The sequence below is a fragment of the Pan paniscus genome, chromosome 3 (assembly GCF_029289425.2).
Source record: "Pan paniscus chromosome 3, NHGRI_mPanPan1-v2.0_pri, whole genome shotgun sequence".
NCBI classification, from domain to species: domain Eukaryota; kingdom Metazoa; phylum Chordata; class Mammalia; order Primates; family Hominidae; genus Pan; species Pan paniscus.
The window spans coordinates 139,964,119-139,984,268 of record NC_073252.2 but is presented as its reverse complement, the minus strand read 5'-3'; the positions used below and the strand labels follow the sequence as shown (position 1 = coordinate 139,984,268).

At 35.7% G+C, this 20,150-nt stretch overlaps 1 protein-coding gene across 10 annotated transcripts in view; it reads left to right on the top strand.

The window, feature by feature from the left end:
- The window catches only part of INPP4B (inositol polyphosphate-4-phosphatase type II B), an 813,511-nt gene that overhangs the window by 744,690 nt on the left and 48,671 nt on the right, over positions 1-20,150 (top strand). For all 10 annotated transcript variants that reach the window (XM_063603916.1, XM_055111865.2, XM_014344746.5 and 7 more), the window contains 2 exons: positions 5,739-5,851; positions 9,820-9,974. In XM_063603916.1, the coding sequence (XP_063459986.1) occupies positions 5,739-5,851; positions 9,820-9,974 (268 nt within the window). The remainder of the gene's footprint in view (positions 1-5,738; positions 5,852-9,819; positions 9,975-20,150) is intronic.

Genomic DNA, 20,150 nt, shown 5'->3' with positions numbered 1-20,150 from the left:
ATGGATCACACCAATGGACGTCAGAGTGGGAGTCTGGTGCATCCCATGGCAATTTTGTATTTGCCACTTAGTGTGGGAAGTGAGTAGATTAGGGACTGGGAAGGCAGCCATAATTTCTGATTCATCTTGGAACAGTTTCTGGCCACACAGTTATTTGGCCATAAGAGAATGAAGCTATTTGACATCATTAGCATCACAGTTCAGTGAGCTAAAAGGCCACGGTTCCATTCCTGTTTACTTATTAATACCCTGCCTGTGATTCAGGTCAATGTCAAAGTCAGAGCTCTTCTTGTTGAAGAAACCTATTTGACCTAACAAGGATATAGGCCCTAAAACCTGACTCTCAGCTTGATTGTTCTTTTCCATTGGGGAGGTAGGAGAATAGTCATGGGGTTTGTGAATGTTTGTGACTGGGGTATGTGACTGCATGTGTGTGAGGAGACTGTTTCTTACTTTGGATACATTCTGACTTTTACCTGAGAAAGTAGGCTTCCCATCTGAGGCTATGAACTCTTTTTTAAGTGCTACTAATATCTTCTTCTGTTTTTCAGAGGTCACACAGAATTTAATAATGTAGCCTTTTCTGCCAAGACTTTTATTCATTGTTTTCCATTACTGGTCAATGACGCATGACCGGATTCTTGCCCTTATTTTGCAGTTGAGGAAATAGGGACAGAGGGTTAAGCAATTTGCCCAAGACTACACGTCAAAGCAGCAGTAGAATTGGCATTAGAAATCACTTTCCTGGAATCTTGGCTCAGTGCTGTTTTTGAAAAGCAATTATAAAAGTTTCAAACAAAAAAGAACAAATCATACATAGCACACATTTGGGAACCCATTGCTCAGCTTTGGAATTTTCGTAAGAAACAAATATTTACAGATAGGGTAAAAGCTCCCTTTGTACCCCTCCAGGTTACCACCCTTAATCCTCCCCTCCTATGAGAACACCAATATCCTGAATTTGATGTTTTGCAGCCTCATACACATTTTACTCTATATTTATGTATCCATAAAAATATGGTACAGTTTTGCACATTTAACTATATTATTGCTGTTGTTTTGTATGAATCTTTCTATAATTTGTGCTTTTTTGCTCAATATTGTTTTTGTGATATATCCATGTTGACACATATGGCATTTGTGTATCCTTTTTACTTATATTACTTTGCATTAATATATTGGTTTATTCTTACTCTTTATGAACATATTAAAGCTTTTTTGCTATTTAAAATTATAAACAATAATGCAATAAACATTCTTGTAACTTTTACCTCTGAATACTTTCTTGAACTCCATTTGAAAAAAAAAAGAATACTATTATGGAGATATGCATAGAGACTCAGCTGCCCTGTCTAAATTTTGTGTTAGAATAATGCAGGACTGAGTAGCAAAAGCAAGACTTTTTGGCTATATTTACATTTGAGGAGACACAGTCTAAGCCTAAAATCAATTCACGTTCTGTGTACACCACAATTTTCAGTTGATACATCAGGATCTGTCATTACATCTTGAAACCTCACCTATTAACAAACTGGCTATTATTAATGATACTGCTTTCCTGAACCAGACCTGAATTTCTGTGGTCTGCAGAATTTTTATTGGGTTGAAAAAAAAAAAACTGGCAGCACCCCAAGTATTGGGTTGACAGAGGTGTGCTCTGAATAAAGCAAGTTTTGTCACTATAGAAATAAAAATAGTGGCCTAAAAATGTTAAAAAAAAATCAAAATTACTTTTCTTGTAAGAAGCACACCATGAGAGAGGAAATGAAATTTCCATGAGACATCATGCCTGTGTATTCTAACACACTCTCTTTATGAGGTGGGAATGGGGAAAGGATGGCCAGGTGCTTGATTTACATTTAGGATCCTTATAGTCTGTTTAAAATGGCTTATTAAAACATTTCCATGTCTATAATGAAACAAAATTATTTTGATAAATCATGCTCTGTTCTGGAGTCTCAGCGTTCTGAAGAATTTGGTCTATTGTGTTAATACTAGAGCTGGTTTTAGTACTACCAATGGTAAAAACATCAGCAGAGATTTGGGAGAAATTACTGGTACAACAGTTAAGAGACAAAGTTTTAGCCTTGACTCCTCCTCTGACTATGAACTTTGTGAAAAAGTCACTTCAGTCCCAGTCACTTTGGACATGGGGTTGCCCTAACTCAGGGCTTTGCAAATGTTTTATGTTGATCCTAGGAAATGTTAAATAAATATGGTGTGTTGGAATTACAATTTTTCAAAAATTATGAAATAGAAAAATTTCGAGTGCAATGTATACACTAAGGGTAAATATCATTTCATAAGGTTTTTGTTACAGAGGGGTGTGTGTGTATGACTGCTGTGAGATGTTATGTAAAGTAAGCTTTTTTCTTTTTATAAATTGAGGTATTTTTGATAATTAAGGATTAGGTATACCTAAGGCATACAATTTGATGATGTATTATACATATCCATTATTAAATAATTACCATAGTCAAACTAATTACTACTTCATCACCTCAGATACTTATCACTTTCTGTGTGTGTGTGTGTGTGTGTGTGTGTGTGGTGAGAACATTTACAATCTACTCTGTTAGCAAATTTCAAATACATAATAAAGTATTGCTAATTAAAATTGCATTGTTATGTATCAGCTCTCCAGATGTGATGTCTTCATCTCGTGTTAAAGGAAACTTCTTATTCTGTATTGCTTTCAAAACGGTTTGAAAGCCATTTGTACAAGCCTGACTTCAGAAAGAAGCTCAGGGGCTTTCCAGAAGGGGTTAAGCACTTGTTTAAAACTCATCAGTTGCCCGCATTTTCTAGGATGAAGCCCAGATTCCCCAGCAGAGCAGAACATGATTCTCCTTCATAAATCTTGCCCCAGGACTAACCACTCCAGGGACATTCTGAACTGCACACTCCGTGTTTCTGCAGTACTGGCTCATGCCTCGTGCCTTTGCTATTTTCCCCTCAGCCTCAAACGCTCTTGGTAGCTGCAAAGCATTATCTTTGTTGGATGCCCTCCCACACCCACCAATTCTTATAGAATTGTCCAGTGCTTCCCTTGCTTCACAAATCTTTACTGAGTTATGTCATAGCCTGAAGTGTACTTTCCTGGATTTAATAATAGTTTAAATATCCATCCCACCCTACTACACTGTGGAAATTTTGAATTCAGGTCTTTATATCATAAGAATTTAGGTTCTTCAGGATATAATGAACTGTTCTACCATGAAGCCAAGAAAAAGAATTTAAGTTATTTCTTTTTCTCATGCACATTCTCTGTTCCCCATTGCTCTTAAAATCATCTTATTATTTAAAAGCAATATGTGTTCATTTAAAATGATATGAAAAGGCAGTTGAAGCATTACACTAAGTTGCACAGCCTAAAGATGGCCACTGTTAATATCTAAACTAATGTTTCACTCTGCCTATATACATATGCCAAGAGAAGCCAACATACACACAGGCATGCATGTGCACGTGCACACACACACACACACAAGCACACATTGTTACACAAATAAGTTTATTCATTAATCTGGCCAATTCTTCTTTTCAGCAATGTCAAGGACACTTTCTATGTCACCAATATACCTGTACATAATTTTTAATGGCTGCTTATAATTCTAATTTATGGCTTCCCCTGGGTTTGTTTTGGTTGCCATTTATCAACATTAAAAGCAGTGATGGTGGACTTGACTTCTTATTTCTTGCATGCCATGATTATAAATTAAAAAGCAACCTTATTGTCCTTACCTTCTTTGATTAGCCACCAAGTCCCGGTCTGATTTTATAACTCCCTTCAAGGCATTCCATATTTGGCCTCCTTTCCTTTATCTTTAGGCTATCTTTGGGCTGTGTCCTGTTAAAATTCCTGTATATCAGAGAACCTTCTACCTCACAATGCGATGTCTTCAGTCAAACTTTCTCTTTTGTATGAGAATCATCTGTAGTTATATAGTAAAGATATGACTTTTGACAACTTTCTCTTTTAGAAACAAATTCAGTGGAATCATGCATATATTTTATGTGACTGTTTTGAACCTCACTTCCCTAAATCTATCTGAATTGTACCTAACCTTCCTCTATTCTGTGGTCATAAAATCCAAGATGAGATATGATTATTTTCAATGGAAATTCCCACCTTACCAACCACTTCTGCTCGTAGATATATATCACTAGTATAGTTCACTGGGATACTTCCTCTCTCCTCTGGAGCTAAAGTCACAAACCGGAACTATTCAGATATATTATTTTGCTAAACTGCAACATCTGGTACAAATTTGAAAAAGTACAAAGCCTCATTACTACTAAAATTCATTTGTGTCAGTTTTTGTGAACTTGTAAGGAAGACGTCATCTATTTCTTCAGTGAAACTTGGTAACGTAGTTGTAGTCCGTCTTATTTTCTCCTGTTTTTAGCCTCAGTTAAAGCTCTCAGGAATTTATCTCTCAGTTTATGGATTCAACAGTAGAGTGTATTTTCATACTATACAGTACTTAACCAACCATTCACTTAGACAGTCTTTTTGTTTCTATCACTATAATATTGAATCCCATCTCACCAAGTCTTGGGGACATTTGGGTCATAACGTACATTGTCTCCGTTTTTAGTATAAAGTGTATGCCATTTGTTACCCATGCTTTAGTTGTTAGTATGCAGAAATCTGAGCAACCAGTGTCATTTCCTGCTTTCTACCCAATTATCTCATACTGTGAAGTATAGCCTCATGTTTTTCCTCTTTCCGTGTCATATCTGTACTTCTTTATAGCGCTGGTTCTCAAGCAGGATATATTTTTCTGTCAGGAGACACTGGCAGTGTCTGAAGGCCGTTTTTACTGTTACCTTGGGAAAGCTGCTACTGGCATGCGAATGGTAGAGGCCAGGGATGCTGTGAAACATCCTGTAATGCACAGTATGGTCTTCCTCCCAGCAATATATTACCTGATTCAAGAAGTTAATAGTGCCGAGTTCAAGGACACTTGCTGTATAGCAACTGATTTCATGTGTCTTATTTGAACTTTCAGATTTCTCCCACCCCTGAGTTGTTCAATTTAATATATTCTCTTGATTCAGACTAGCTACTCAATGGCAAAAAAAGGAAAGTTATATCTCATGACATCTATGTCTTATGCTTTCGTTAAAGTGAGACAGAAGCCAACATCTTTGTCCAAAATGCTGGTAAAATAGTACTGTAGGACCACTTGATATTACCATAGTTATACAGAATAGAGAATGAGAGAATTAAGCATATTTGTAAGTAAAGAAAAAACCAGATAAATTAATAAGTATGGTTATCCTCAGACACCCTTTGCTTCAAATGATATTTGTTGTTATAAAATTGTGTTTGAGGCTGGGTGCAGTGGCTCATGCCTGTAATCCCAGCACTTCAGGAGGCCAAGACAGGCAGTTTGTTTGAGCTCAGGAGTTTGAGACCAGCCTGGGTGACAATGGCCAAACCCTGTCTCTGCAAAAAATACAAAAAGTAGCTGGGCATGGTGATGTGCTCCTGTAATCCCAGCCACTTTGGGCACTGAGGTGGGAGGATCACTTGAGTCTGGGAAATTGAGGCTGGGCTGCAGTGAGCAGAGATTGGGCCCCATTGGCACTCCAGCCTGGGTAGGCAGAGCAAGACCCTGCCTAAAAGAAAAGTTGTGTTTGCAAATAAATGTATTGAAAAAACCTCCATGGGCAGCTTAATGTGAACACTGTCTCATTTTATTTTTCTCCTTTGTTTCTTCCCCCTTCAGATATTTCACATTTTCAGGAACAAAATGATTTAAAAGCATTACTAGAAAATCTCCTTCAAAATATCCAATCCAAAAAAAGAAAGAATGTAGAAATTATGTGGCTGGCTGCAACGGTAAGCACTCTCATGTCAAATCTTATTTCCTGCCATGTCATAACCAGCAAATATTATCAGTTCTCTACTGTGCAGGGCCCAACCTCTGCACTTTGGGTTACCAGGTGTCATCTTCTATTAGTCCATGGATTAGGCATTTTTACTCTTGTTGGTAGTTCTATCCATAGACTACAACATAAGATAGAAGAAGCTGCACTTAAGAAAGACTCTTGCTCACTTGCTATTCTTACCAACCTTGGATGTGTTCTCCACTCTGAGGAAGTGTCTGTGAGTTTCTTAATGTTGCGTATTGCAATGTCAATTGCCCGTATCACCCAGGATTTTGAACTGCTGCTTTAGAGACATATGGTTTCAACAGAATGTGGTTATCAGATCTCCGATTCACAGCTTCAATAAGGCTCCTGGACATATTGTTCAGTTAATGAGCTTATAAATGTGTTTGTTAATTTAGATGTTGGCATAGAATTCATTACTGATGGATTGCTCTTGGGGTAATGAACTATATTTTGTATAGCTCTTTCTCATTTAATGGTGCCCTTGGGGTAAAAGAGCTGCCTGTGTTCTCACCCCAGGTTTCTATAAGAATTAGAGATAACAAAAAAAAAGCCTGTATTTTTAAGGCTCTTATCTGGTAACCGTTGAGGCATAGCTCACATGAAATTTATGAATTGTGTTAAACATTCAGACCCAAACATCCTTTCATTAGGAATGCATCCTTCCATCAGGAAAGGTACATGTTAAAGATCTTTATGATAAATGCCATGTTTGCAGTTTCTGCAGTGTTACTCTTATAATTTGGAGCTCAGGTTAACCATGCTTCTTGCATATTCTATTCATTCTCTAGCCATAGCATTTAAAACAGAAAGTTTTCCCCTACTTCCAGTGCTTCAATTATAATTCAATATCACTTACTTTCTTCTGGGAAAAAGGAATGGATAATTTACCATGAGCCCATATGAAATAATTTACCAAAAGCAAGGCAGAGGAAAGCTTCTTTAGTTTCCCTTCCTGCCTTCTTGGAGCCCCAGGGAAGAACGTCAAAGGTAACAATATGAAATGTCACTTTCAGGCAGCTCATTTACACTGGTTCCATTTAGCACCACACTGTATTACATGAAGGTTGTGTTTAATAGTGTGGCTGCTCTTTGTATCTTCTAAGACCACTACGGTTGTTAATTCTAACAAAAATTTCACAATGGTAGGTCATAAATTGGGTTTTCTATTTTACTGAAAACATGACGGCATGAAGATAGTTTGATACTCATGCCATCTGATGATTTACAAACATATAAATGTGTCATTATGTACATTGTGAAGTTATGTAAATAGATAAATTAAGGATACACATGTATAAACACAAATGTATATTTTAGTATATGCAATTTCCCATTTTAACGTATGAAAAAGTTTTCCTATAAATCCCACACATTTCTAAAATATTTTTTTGAAATGTGTATACTGACCAAATATGATTTACTCACAATTCACCACTGAATGAATGATTAGTAGCATTTCTGTTAGCTAATGCCTCAGTTTCAATATTCTATTTGTAAATCATGGGCCTATTTATGATACTTTTAAAATAAATACAGAAATTCCTTTTGATATTTTCCAAAAATATTTTTTTAATATTTGTTTTTATTTTATTTTCCTTCCTTTTTAAAATCTATTTAATGAAATACTGCTTTAGTTAATGTTTTACATTCTAATTGAAAAATACAAAGTGGCCAGGCGTGGGGGCTCACACCTGTAATCTCAGCACTTTGGGAGGCCGAGGCGGGCGGATCACGAGGTCAGGTGATGGAGACCATCCTGGCCAACAGTGAAACTCCGTCTCTACTAAAATACAAAAATTAGCCGGGCGTGGTGGCACATGCCTGTAATCCCAGCCACTCAGGAGGCTGAAGCAGGAGAATCGCTTGAACCAGGGAGTTGGTGGTTGCAGTGAGCTGAGATTGAGCCACAGCACTCCAGCCTGGTGACAGAGTGAGACTCCGTCTCAAAAATAATAAAAATAAAAATAAAAATAAAGTCATTTGGTTTTTTCTTCTTTAAGTTTAAATAGTAAAAGTGAAGACTTAAAGAGGACAAATGACAATCAAGTGTGTTAAATCAATAGTTCAGGTATTGTAGAAATCAAGGCCTAACCTGTGTACTCTGATGGAAGTGCCCTTACCTCCACTAGACTTTAAATTTAGAACATTAAATATTCTAAGTAGGACAAGTGCATATGATAGTAACAATAAATTTTAAGGAATATTAATTCAATTTGAAAATCATATCTCATAAATAGCCATTATGATCTATTTTATTATTATAAATATAGTTAAGAATTTTTAAAAATGAAATACTATTTATTTGAAAGGATTAGAATTTTTTAGATGTAAAAAGATTGTATGGAGACATCATGCTCTCACATTTTTCTAGTCACTTATATTGGAAATAGAAGTACCAAAGGTCTGAATTAATAGTGATGTATAAATTCAAGTTTAAGAATCACAATTAAAACATGGTAATAAATTCTAGATTAGCTATATTATTTTACCTTCTTTTAAAAGCGGACAACTTTTAAAGACTGCTTGGTGACAGATAATAAAGAAGACCTTTGTTGTATCACATTAGATCTATTTTAAATGCACACTGATTAGCATTGTAATGCCGAAGTTGATTATTGTTATCTCATGTTAGAACCCTACCATGGGATAGAAGAGAAAGGAATGGAATGATTCCCCTATTACTCATAAGGCAATGAGACAAGAGAGTATTGATGCTCAGTGATTTTTCTCTGACTTAAATCAGAATAACAAAAAGAAAGAACCATAGAGGAAAACAGAACATAACAGAAGTTAAAAGACTTGATTCTTGAACTTAAGTAGAGTTCTGTTTGAATCCTGGTTCTGCTCTGTTATGTGCAAGTTACTTAACCCATCTAAACCTCAGTTTCCTCATCTGTAAAATGAAAATAATTATACCTTCCTCTAGAGTTCTGCGAAGTTTATTTATTTACTTTTATTGTTAATTTGGGAGGTTTTTTTTTTTTGAGACAGGGTGTCACTCTGTTGCCCAGGCTGCAGTGCAGTGGCATGATCACAGGCTCAAGTAATCCTCCCACCTCAGGCTGCCAAGTAGCTGGGACTACAAGCATGTATCACCATGCCCAGCTAATTTATTTATTTATTTATTTTAATAGAGAGGAGGCTTTGTTATGTTGCCCAGGCTAGTCTCAAACTCCTGAGCTCAAATGATCCTCCTGCCTTGGCCTCCCAAAGTGTTAGGATTACAGGCATGAGCCGCTGTGCCCGGCCCCTGTGAAGTTTATTAAAAAGAGCAAATGTATATGAAATTTCTTAGTATTGTACCCTAGAGCACAGTCAATTTGCAATAAACAGTGGCCATTTCTATTGTTCTCCTTTTTAGTATTGATGAGTAGTTCCCTTGACTGTTGTGAGGCACCATGAGGATGTTTAAAATCTCATAACATAAAGCCAAGACTAGCAAATGTTTCTTAAATGAAAAATAAGATAATATTAGCTATATATGATTTGAATCAATTGTTTGATCCAGGGAATATAGTTTTTTGTTTGTTTGTTTGTTTGTTTTTTCCTCTTTACAATGACAGTGTTATTTCTGAGCTGGGATTAGTTTAGCATCGTCATACACTGCAGACCAGGCACCCCCCTTGGGTAGTGTGCTGCGTCCTCTGCTGGATAGTTTACATCTTATATGGCTTCAACAGTTCCATGCCTCATGTACAAAGAACTAAATAAATTGGGTCCATTGTGTTGGCTTTTGAAATGAAAAGGTAATGCTTTTACATTTGATGAGACCGATTGAACCAATTGACTATCATAAACTAACAGAAACCCAAATTTATATTTGATGTGTTTAGACTAGAAGTGTTTGGAGGAGGCCGACACTTTACAGTATTACAAATGAACAAGAAATGTTCATTTTTACCTATGTTACAGATTTGCCGCAAACTAAATGGTATTCGTTTCACCTGTTGTAAAAGTGCCAAAGACAGGACATCGATGTCAGTAACACTTGAACAATGCTCAATCTTGAGAGATGAGCACCAGTTACACAAGGACTTCTTTATCCGAGCGCTGGATTGCATGAGAAGGTATCTCACATGTTTTTCAAGTTTTTTTTCTTTTAAGGTCATTTTGAGTTGTTTTTATTTTTTTTTTCAAAATACGTATTTTATTGGAGGACCAAATATTTTAGAACTTTATTTTCATGGCTTATAGCTTATGACATGAGAGATAGATAATTTTCTCCACCTGTATAATAATTTTATCTCTATCTATATTTCCCCTATTCATTTTAGGCTACTTTTCTAAACTTTTCATTTTTAGAAAACGTGGCTGTGTACACATTTGATGACATGCATGATTATATATGATATTACATATTTTATTAGCTCATTGGCTCAAGTTAAGGGGCCCCGAAAATCTCATATATAACACTGTAAGAGCAAGTTTTCATGATGCATGAGTATTTGTGAGTACTTGCAAAATAAAACTAACTCATTATCCAAACTAAAGCTTTCCAAATTACAACTAATAGGTGATATTCCTATGGCCCACAGAATCTCTGGGTCAGTAACCTCCTTTCTAAAGTTATTTTCACATCACTCATCATGAAGATGGGATGACACTGATACTTTAAAATAGAGAATTAATATGGTTACTCTGCCGACATTTAAAATGCTGTGCCCGAAGTCATGTTTCTTGATTCATTTCCACAGTAATTAAATCTAAACTCTAAGCCGTAATGGGAAGGAAAAAGTGCTTCATTCACAGTGTCTATCAGCAAGGACACACATTAATTAAAAAGTTAAGTGAAATTGTCTCTTTGCTGCAAAGCCTAGCTCAGAAGCACACTAGGAAGCATGGGACAGGCTGTGGATTCCCAGAAAGGAATGTCATGTGATTCACTGGAGAAGGCTGCTTCTTATCTAGCCTGCCATTAGCTATCAGTTTTCTTTTAACTGCTGCAATCTTTCATTGGTGACATTGATGTTTGCTTGTGTTTGTTCTATGCCTCTGTGTTTTCTCACTAACAAGAGGTTTCTGAAGTTCTGTATTTCATCCCATTTCATGTCTCTTGGCATTTTCATTCTTCCGTGGAGCTCTATCATAATTTTTTGATAAATGTGTGAGGATGTCTTAGAGGCCTGACATGAACATCTCAGCCATATACAACATGTTTGGTTGATATAAAAACTTCTTTCAAAAAATAATATCTCAGCACTAATGGTAAAATACCAAATTCAAGTATGAAATCTTCAAATCTGCAGAAAAAGAACAGAAATGTCACTATAGATGGAACAAAGGTGCTTGGTGAGAAATGCAGGAATGCATGATATTATAGGTCAGGTACACCATGGGACTAAACTGATTTAGGTAACAAATCTTCTGGAAGATGAAATTGGTGTGCCTGTTTATTTAAGATAGAAGAGGGGACCCTTAAATTAGACATGAAATAATTTAAACAGGTAAATAAAGTCTATATATATACTGGACATGTTATACTATAGAACAATATATTTTGATATTGCCTATGATTGACATTATATATGCAATACATTTGCTCATGATATAGCATTTGTGATGATTCATTTTTGTGTTTTTAAGGTAAGGCACTAGAAATTTAATCTAAAACACTAAAGGCTTAACTTCAAATCCCTAGTATTCTGGTGATCTTCTTTTGGTTTTGTCTGTATATGAGGACCGTGCCAGAGTGTGAGTGTTGGCCTGTATTTGTGTGTATGTATGCATGTATTTAAAGAAAATAAGATGAGTTCTTTTCTTTAATAACTGCCTTCATTTCCCTCTGGGTATTTTGCCTTACAACACAGGCTCATAGGTTTACAAGCTCTGGCAACACAGCAGAGTAGATATGAACATGAGGTTTGGGAGCCAGCTAATTTGAATCCAGGCTATATGCCATACATTACCCATAGGCAAGTTAGTCTCTCACTGCCTCTTAGTGCCTTAGGGCAAGTTACTCAACCTCTTGTACCTCTCAGTTTCCTCATCTTTTAAAATAGACATGATAATAGTAGCTCCATTTTAGGAGTGTCTCGGGGATTAAATGAAATGATACATGTACAGGAATTAACAATGTTTGGCACATGGTAATCACTAAATGATGTTGGTTAAAAAAATTAAAAAATCAAGGGCTGTGATGTTAATACTCTGATTTTCCATGTGCAGTATAATCTAGCTAATTATGATCCTTGTAGTTTTATGTTTGTGAATATTTTATGACATAAGGTTGGACTACAATAGCATATATTAAAATGAAGTGTCCTGGCAGCTCTTGTAAATAAGGTTTCAAATGCAGTATCTTCCCTATTTAAGAAAATCAGCTCTTTAAATAGCACTTTAAAAATGTGCAAGTGTTTGCAAATGCTGTGTTAATTATGGAAGCATCACAATCCCTGAATAGGTTTTTTTATAAACATTTTTGATGCTAATGTGTATCTAGAAATAATCGTAGAATTTAAGATAAAGAAGACACCTTAGAAATTTCTTATAGATATTTTTATACATATAACTCTTATAAATTTCCTACCCCACATGCAACAGTGAGTGGTTCATGAATAAACATTTCTCAAGTTACTGCTTAATGCTGATTGATTACTGGGGTCCCAAATTCTGGATTCTGACAATATTTTACAGTTGAGTTTTTTGAGAGGAAGCAGATTTGCCCAGCTCCTCACTCTGCCATCTAGCAAGTCCCACCCTTCAGACAGTGGTTTTTAAATGAACATCAGAACCACCTCTGGAAATTTAAAAAAATACATATGTTTGATTGGTGTGTTAAAAGGTGGAAGGATGGGAAGGGAGTGAGGGATGAGAAACTACCTGTTGGGTACAATGTACACTATTCAGGTGACATTTACACTGAAAGCCCAGACTTCAGCATATGCAGTATGTCCATGTAGCAAAGATGCACCTGTACCCCTTAAATCTATTTTTAAAAATGTATCAAGATGTAGTTTAAGTTATCATCATCTTGGGTTCAATTTTATAATAAAACAACATGTCCTATACTAAAACGCAATACATATGTTTAGACCTCACATGGATTATAATTGAGAAGATCTGAGGTGGGTCCCAGGATTTAATTTTTTAAGAACTTTACAGACATTCTGGGGAACAACTCTGGATTTTTAAAAATCAGTGTTTTAAAGGAATTTGATTTGTATATTTTTGAATTTACTGCAACTTTTAATTTTATTTAACATCAGTTGCAGTTTATTTTACCTTTAAATTACTCCAATCACCTTCTAGGCTATTTTCTCCAGATTTCTTAAAAATTCACCAAGGTTTCTTCATCATAAAAACTCAAGGGAAAAATAAAGTTCGCCAAGGTTATCATATCACTCTTTATTTAGTTTTATTTTGTCCTTATCTATATTAAGTATTTTCTATTGTATTGTGCTTATCTCTGTAGCAGTTTCAAATTATTTACGATGAGCAAAGGTATATAAATGAAAGTAAATAAATAAAGCTCCATTTGGCTCCTATTCAGAAATCCCCTCACAAGAAGCAGCTCTCTGAAGGTAGAGATTTTTGTTTCTCTTTGTGCACTACTATATTTCCAGTACCTAGAACAGTACCCAGTGAACATAGTATATATTTTTTCTCAATAAATATACAATAAAGGAATACGTGAATGACATGGGTTTCTAAAACTTTCGGGTCCTGTGTATTTGGTGGTATTGTGCATACATAAGCATTTTAAATTAAGCATATGAAGTTATCACTTGATTGTGGCATATTGATAAGCACAAGTTGCAGAATATGAAAGTAAAAGTCTTATTATTCTAATTCAAAAACAAATAGGCAAATATTATCCTAATTCAAAAACAATAGAAACCATTTCAGCTCACCACCTGAATCCACCCTTTGTACAATTGTCAAAAAATTCAGACTTCCTTTTTTTCTACTTATCCAGTATTACTTTCAGCTGCACACTCCTGATGGGGCTTTCGGGTACCATCTGTTTGATGAAATGGCATAAATGCCTCTTCAGATTAGAAAATTAAACACAAGGTGTCTGGGTGATCTGACTCTCTAAGGATCTCTTAGTGGTTGCCTGTATCATTAAGACCAAAACAGTGATTCTTAACCCTCACGGCCCATCAGAAATCTAGAAAACTTTTTTTGTTGTTGTTAAAGGCAAAGTCCCACCACATACTAGTTTCTAGGGAGGAACCATGATTGAGAACCACTTGACTAAAGTCTACTTTATTTAAACCAATTTTAATTTAAATCAGTAATTGATTTTAATGACATTATGACAAGACTATAAACCTGGTATGTCTATCCTTTCCTTGAGTTTTGAAATGTATGTGTATTGCAAAATTCTACCTTGATCACCTATGGCACAAGTTGTACCTCAAAGGTGGCTTAATAATTTGCAGGTTTTTTTTTTAAGAAAGGGAGAATACTTTATCAGAATTCAGTTTTCAGTTTTGGATTCTCCATGGAATGCTAAGAGCTGTCTTGTCCCAATGCATTTGCAGAAAGCATTTTTAGTAGGAACTTTCAGACTTCCTATTAATCAAACTTATATTTGATTAATAGACTATTAGGATTGGACCTTAAAAATACAATAATAAATTTGACTGGATTTTAAAATGTCATATTTGAACAAAAAATAATTGTATAGGGAAATTTAATGCCTCTATAAAGTAAATTAAAACAAAAATACCATTGTACTATTATTTTTCCTTAACAGGAACTCTAGGATGATGACTACACAAAGTAGTAATGTGACACCATAGTTCTCAATTGTCTTTTGTTTTATACCATGTTACTTTCTCAATCTGTCATGGTTCCTTAAAATTAGGATAGTTAATATGCCATTAGTAAGAAGACTCAGGGTAAGTTTCAGCATATACCTATGTATCACCCTCGCAATACAGGGCTTTAGTCATTCTATTTCAGTAAATATTGAATTTATAAGAGACTTCAAAGGCCCATTGGCCTTATTGAGTTTCATTTATCAAATGTCATATTCTCAACATGTTGCACCTGTAATTTATCTGTTGGGGGAGCATAATTTATGAAGTATTCTGCTTTATAAGTAAATGACTCTTAACCAATTGATGTCAGTAAAAGATGTACTTGCATGACTTCCTCCCTGATAGGGTTCACTTTTAAGTAATTTAGTTCAATTATTGTTGAAATAATAAGGTTTCTTCCTTTTGTCTTTAGTCTTGTTTCCACTTGAGCTTATTTTTTTCTTTGTTTTTGATTGTACTTTTAGAGAAGAGCTGCTATTATTTCATATTATATCCTATTTCAAATATTAAAGAGAAGTATAAGCATTGTAAGCATAGGTAATTGAAGCTTGCAGCTATTTTTTTTAATTTTATTATTATCATACTTTAAGTTTTAGGGTACATGTGCATAACGTGCAGGTTTGTTACATATGTATACATGTGCCATGTTGGTGTGCTATTTTTTGACTACTTGAAAGGGATGTGTTTGTAGGGAACATCGTAATTGGGAACACTTTTTCCATGATTGCTAAGTATTGTCTCCTCCCTTGAGAGTTTCAGTGGTGTGTTTGCTACATTACTTCAGTCAGTATTTGCAGCAAATAACAGGAATAAGCTGAGAGACAGAGTCACCTTCATCTCAGGGTTATTAATAAAAACATGAAAATTGACCTTATTTGGGATGTTTTTACTTCAGCTGAAGGTGAGTTGAAAGATACTGCAAAGAATACACATCTTAGAAATCATGTTAGAGCAAGTAGCTTTTAATAAGCCATCCACTATAAACCCCAAAAGAGAACTGATCTTTCTGGGGAAATCAAAGAATGGCCTACAAAGGACTTCAACTTCCTGAACAAAATGTATGTGCTAATTTTCGTCGATCTTCTTCCTATATTCATGCCTGACAAGATTGTCATAGTATTCTATTGACAGAAAAATGATGATTTTGAAGTCTATTTCTTTCCCATAATTTCTTTTGTTGATAGTGTTTGTTTTCCAGTCATAGCAACTTGAGACCCTGTGAGTGTGGAGGCCATAGTACAGAGCAGCCATCAGCTTTATCCACACCTTCCCAAGTCAACCACTTCTTTCAACTCCCAAAATTATTAACTAAGTGCCTAGACATAGAAGGATGTGAAACATACATTTTAACTTAATAAAATAATACAATGGAAATGAATCTAATTGAAACAAATACATTTAACTTATGCCACAAACACAGGTTTCTAAATCCAGGAAGACCTGGAGTTAATTCCTTATTCTAACACTAATTATCTGTGCAGTGGTGGACCCATTAATTAATCTCAAGGCCTCAGTTTCCTAATGTGTGAAGGCGAGATGATGCTCCATTGCCCTCTTGTGAGTGTTGTGATAAATGAGATGACTTACTTAAAGTCTCTGCACCCAGTGGGCATGAAGTGTTCTGCTGAGAAATGTTACCCTTGCTCTCTACACTCTCCCCATCTCTATCTACCCTGCTCGTTCTTCCTTAAAACATTTTTCTCTAAAAGTGCATCTTTGGATATTGCTAAAATGGGGAAGTTCTCCTGGTCTTCGAGGTCTTAGGAAAAAAGTCTCAGGATTAACATTTGGTTTCTAAAAGGCTTAAATTGTCTCTCAGTGACAGTGGGCTAGTGGGCTACAGGGTTTGGAAATCTTGCTAGAGCCCTAGCTATAGCATCGGGGAATCTAGAAACAACTTAGCTTAGAGTCGGGGTTAGTGCATATCCGGGGCCCCCAGAGAGCAGCACTCAGCACTCAGTTTGTGGAACTAGAGAATGTCTAAGTCCTGAATTCCCACAGCTTTCACTGGCAAGTTAGGATATCCTGTAATTAATGTGTCAGGAGCCCCACCTCTGGAGGTGAGTTGGGAAAACAGGTCATTAATAGAAATATGTGGTCGTCATTTTCATAGTCAAAAGTGAACATCTTTTGTATATCTACTATGGCAGAGTACCATGCTATACAAATGGAGAAACACATTTGAAATTATAATAGCCACTAATAGTCAATGAGGACTTACTATGCACTAAGAATAACACTAAGCATCTTATATGGAGAAACTGCTAATTCCCACAAGAACAGAATCAAATAAATGAGTCCAGAGCATAGAAAGTGTTCATTATTAAGTGGCTCAGAGGATAAAAAGAATCACTGTGGCCAGGAGGTATCCTGGAGGAGGTAGAATCTGAAATGTGTCTTAAGGATGCATACAATTTAGGTAAGTTGCCAGGAGTTAGGAAAATCTATGTTAGAATTATCTAAGTGGATAAGAGTAGTGCTTACTCATTCATCACACTTCTCAAGTGATTTTGCTTACGTAAGTGTTGTAATGTGTGGCACATTGAACAACTTATTTTCTTCAGCTGATATCAAGTTTTTGAGATCTGTATTTATTTTAGATCTAGTTATCTTCTTTTAAACTTATATAATACTCCCTTGTATAAATAGACCACAATTTATCTATTGCCCTAGTTAATTTTAAGTAACAGCAAAACATCAGATGTTTTACCAACATCTGATTACCAACAATACTGTAATAGACATTCTCACATGTATATCCATGTATATAAACCAATAGGTATAATGGGTGGTAAGGCATTTGTATTTTTAATTTTGCTAGATGCTGCCAGATTGCTTTTCCAAATAGCTATACTAATTTATAAGCCACAAGGCATGCACATGTGTTCCCATTTCTCCACACATCCCAATACTTGTACTGTAAGAGTTTTTAACCATCTGATGGATGAAAAGTGCTATCTTTGTTTAAGTTATATTTTCTCAGTAACACAAAATAAGATTAAATATCTGTCTAAACATTTACTGGCCATCCAGATTCTCACTCATCTCATCTTCTATGTTTCATATAATGGAGTTTTGCACATAATTGCAAATTAGGAAAGGTTTCCAGCATTTATAAATAAACCACTGGCCTGTTGTGTTTAAGTTACATTTAGAAGACACTGTTTCAGGAGTGGTGCATTTTTTTAAAAATGTGCTTTGTTTTTATTTTTTAAATGAAAGCACAGTGAAATAAGACAGGAGCATCCCTTGGGTTTGGACAGAGAATGCATCATGCTATGACAGGAGCCTGTGACATGATGTGAAGCTTTTTAGCTGGGAGGGGGACAGGGCTCCATTTTAGATGAGAGAAAGACATTTCCAGCTGAGAAACAAAAACCTACAGTTGATTAGAGAGATGATTGATGCCTTTGCACTTGGAAAATGAGGTGTAGCAAGAACTAGTCCAAGAAAGGTCTCATTTTCACTAAAGAAGGCTGAGATGCAGGCAGCCCAAACCTGAATGATCTATGGAGAGCAGTTATGCCAAAACCTAGAGTCTGTTTATGCCCTTGGAAGACTGAGACAAGAGAATCAAGGAAATAATTTTCATTTCACTGCCTAATGATTTTTTCTACAAACACCATCTGCCTTGTCCTAGCCAATGATATCCATGAATTCATATATTCAATATGCCTATTATGTTTGTCCTCATATACAAAGAAATTCAAAACCATTAATTCAGTGAATTATCATTATACTGTCTAAAACTTCTTGTCTTCCATCAGAACGCTTGCTATACTCTGGTAAACACTGTCATAAAATGGCTTCAACCCTTCTAACTTGAATATTGGTTATAGTGCTCTAGACACTGGTTCAAGGGAACAAATTGGATGGCTTCACAGGCCAATTTCTAAAGAAAACTGAACTGGGAGGCAACTGTATTTATGAATAAGTACCCAAAATGTTGCAAGCTTTTCTCCTGATCAGAAGACCACAGATGACAGAGAAGTTCAAATGCTAGGCATAATATATTAATGTTCAAACGATAATGGCCTAAAGCCCTATGAGCAAAAATGCATTATGCATAATTACACTCCATTCTCTTCCATTTAGTGAGCCTATCAGAACTCATATGAGTGTGAATGATGTCATTATGGGGATCAAAACTGTAATTTATAGAGCATATCATTTGCAAAATTGGTATTTTATTAGTAACAAATCACATGTGATATCTCTCAAATATCATAGTATTATTTAGGGGTAATCACTGCTCTGAATACCCTAAAATCTAACAATTAGGCCAGCTCAGCAAAGAGCAGGCTGCCCCACTATGGCACATAAAGTGGGTAAGAGGAAGGACTTTGGAATTAGACTGCCTGATTTCTCCACTTCTTAGCAATGGGAATGAAATTCTAAGAGGCCTTAGGTTCTTTATCTGTAAAATGAAACAACATATATAAAGAAATTGGTAACTGGGTATAGTTCATAGTAAGCAGTTGGTAAAGTCAAACTTATATTGTAGTGATAATTTCACCAGCATCCTCATCTAATAGGGTTGTCATGAGTGCTAAAAGAGACAATGATCACTGATGCACTTAAATAGTACTTGTTACACAGTAAGGATCAGTAAATATTAAATGCTGTCATGGCTATCTATTACTGATGTGTGGTGATGACTGTTATTACTGTCATTATTGGTTCTTTGTCATGGCTGCTTCCTATCACATTGTTTTTACTAAACTGTAAATGGTTGTTATGTCCTCAAACTATATTGAGGAAAGGTAAAAAAAAAAAAAAAAAAAAGTCATTTCCACTATTCATATCATCTGTTGCATTGGTTCTCTTTTATTTACTTTTTTTTTATTATTATCCTTTAAGTTCTGGGGTACATGTGCACAATGTGCAGGTTAGTTATATATGTATACATGTCCCATGTTGGTATGCTGCACCCGTCATTTACATTAGGTATATCTCCTAAGGCTATCCCTCCCACCTCCCCTCACCCCATGACAGGCCCCGATGTGTGATGTTCCCCACCCTGTGTCCAAGTGTTCTCATTGTTCAATACTCACCTACGAGTGAGAACATGCGGTGTTTGGCTTTCCATCCTTGTGATAGTTTGCTAAGAATGATGGTTTCCAGCTTCATCCATGTCCCTACAAAGGACATGAACTCATCCTTTTTATGGCTGCATAGTATTCCATGGTGTATATGTGCCACATTTTCTTAATCCAGTCTATCATTGTTGGACATTTGGGTTGGTTCCAAGTCTTTGCTATTGTGAATAGTGCCACAATAAACATATGTGTGCATGTGTCTTTATAGCAGCATGATTTATAATCCTTTGGGTATATACCCAGTAATGGGATGGCTGGGTCAAATGGTATTTCTAGTTCTAGATCCTTGAGGAATCACCACACTGTCTTCCACAATGGTTGAACTAGTTTACAGTCCCACCAATAGTGTAAAGGTGTTCCTATTTCTCCACATTCC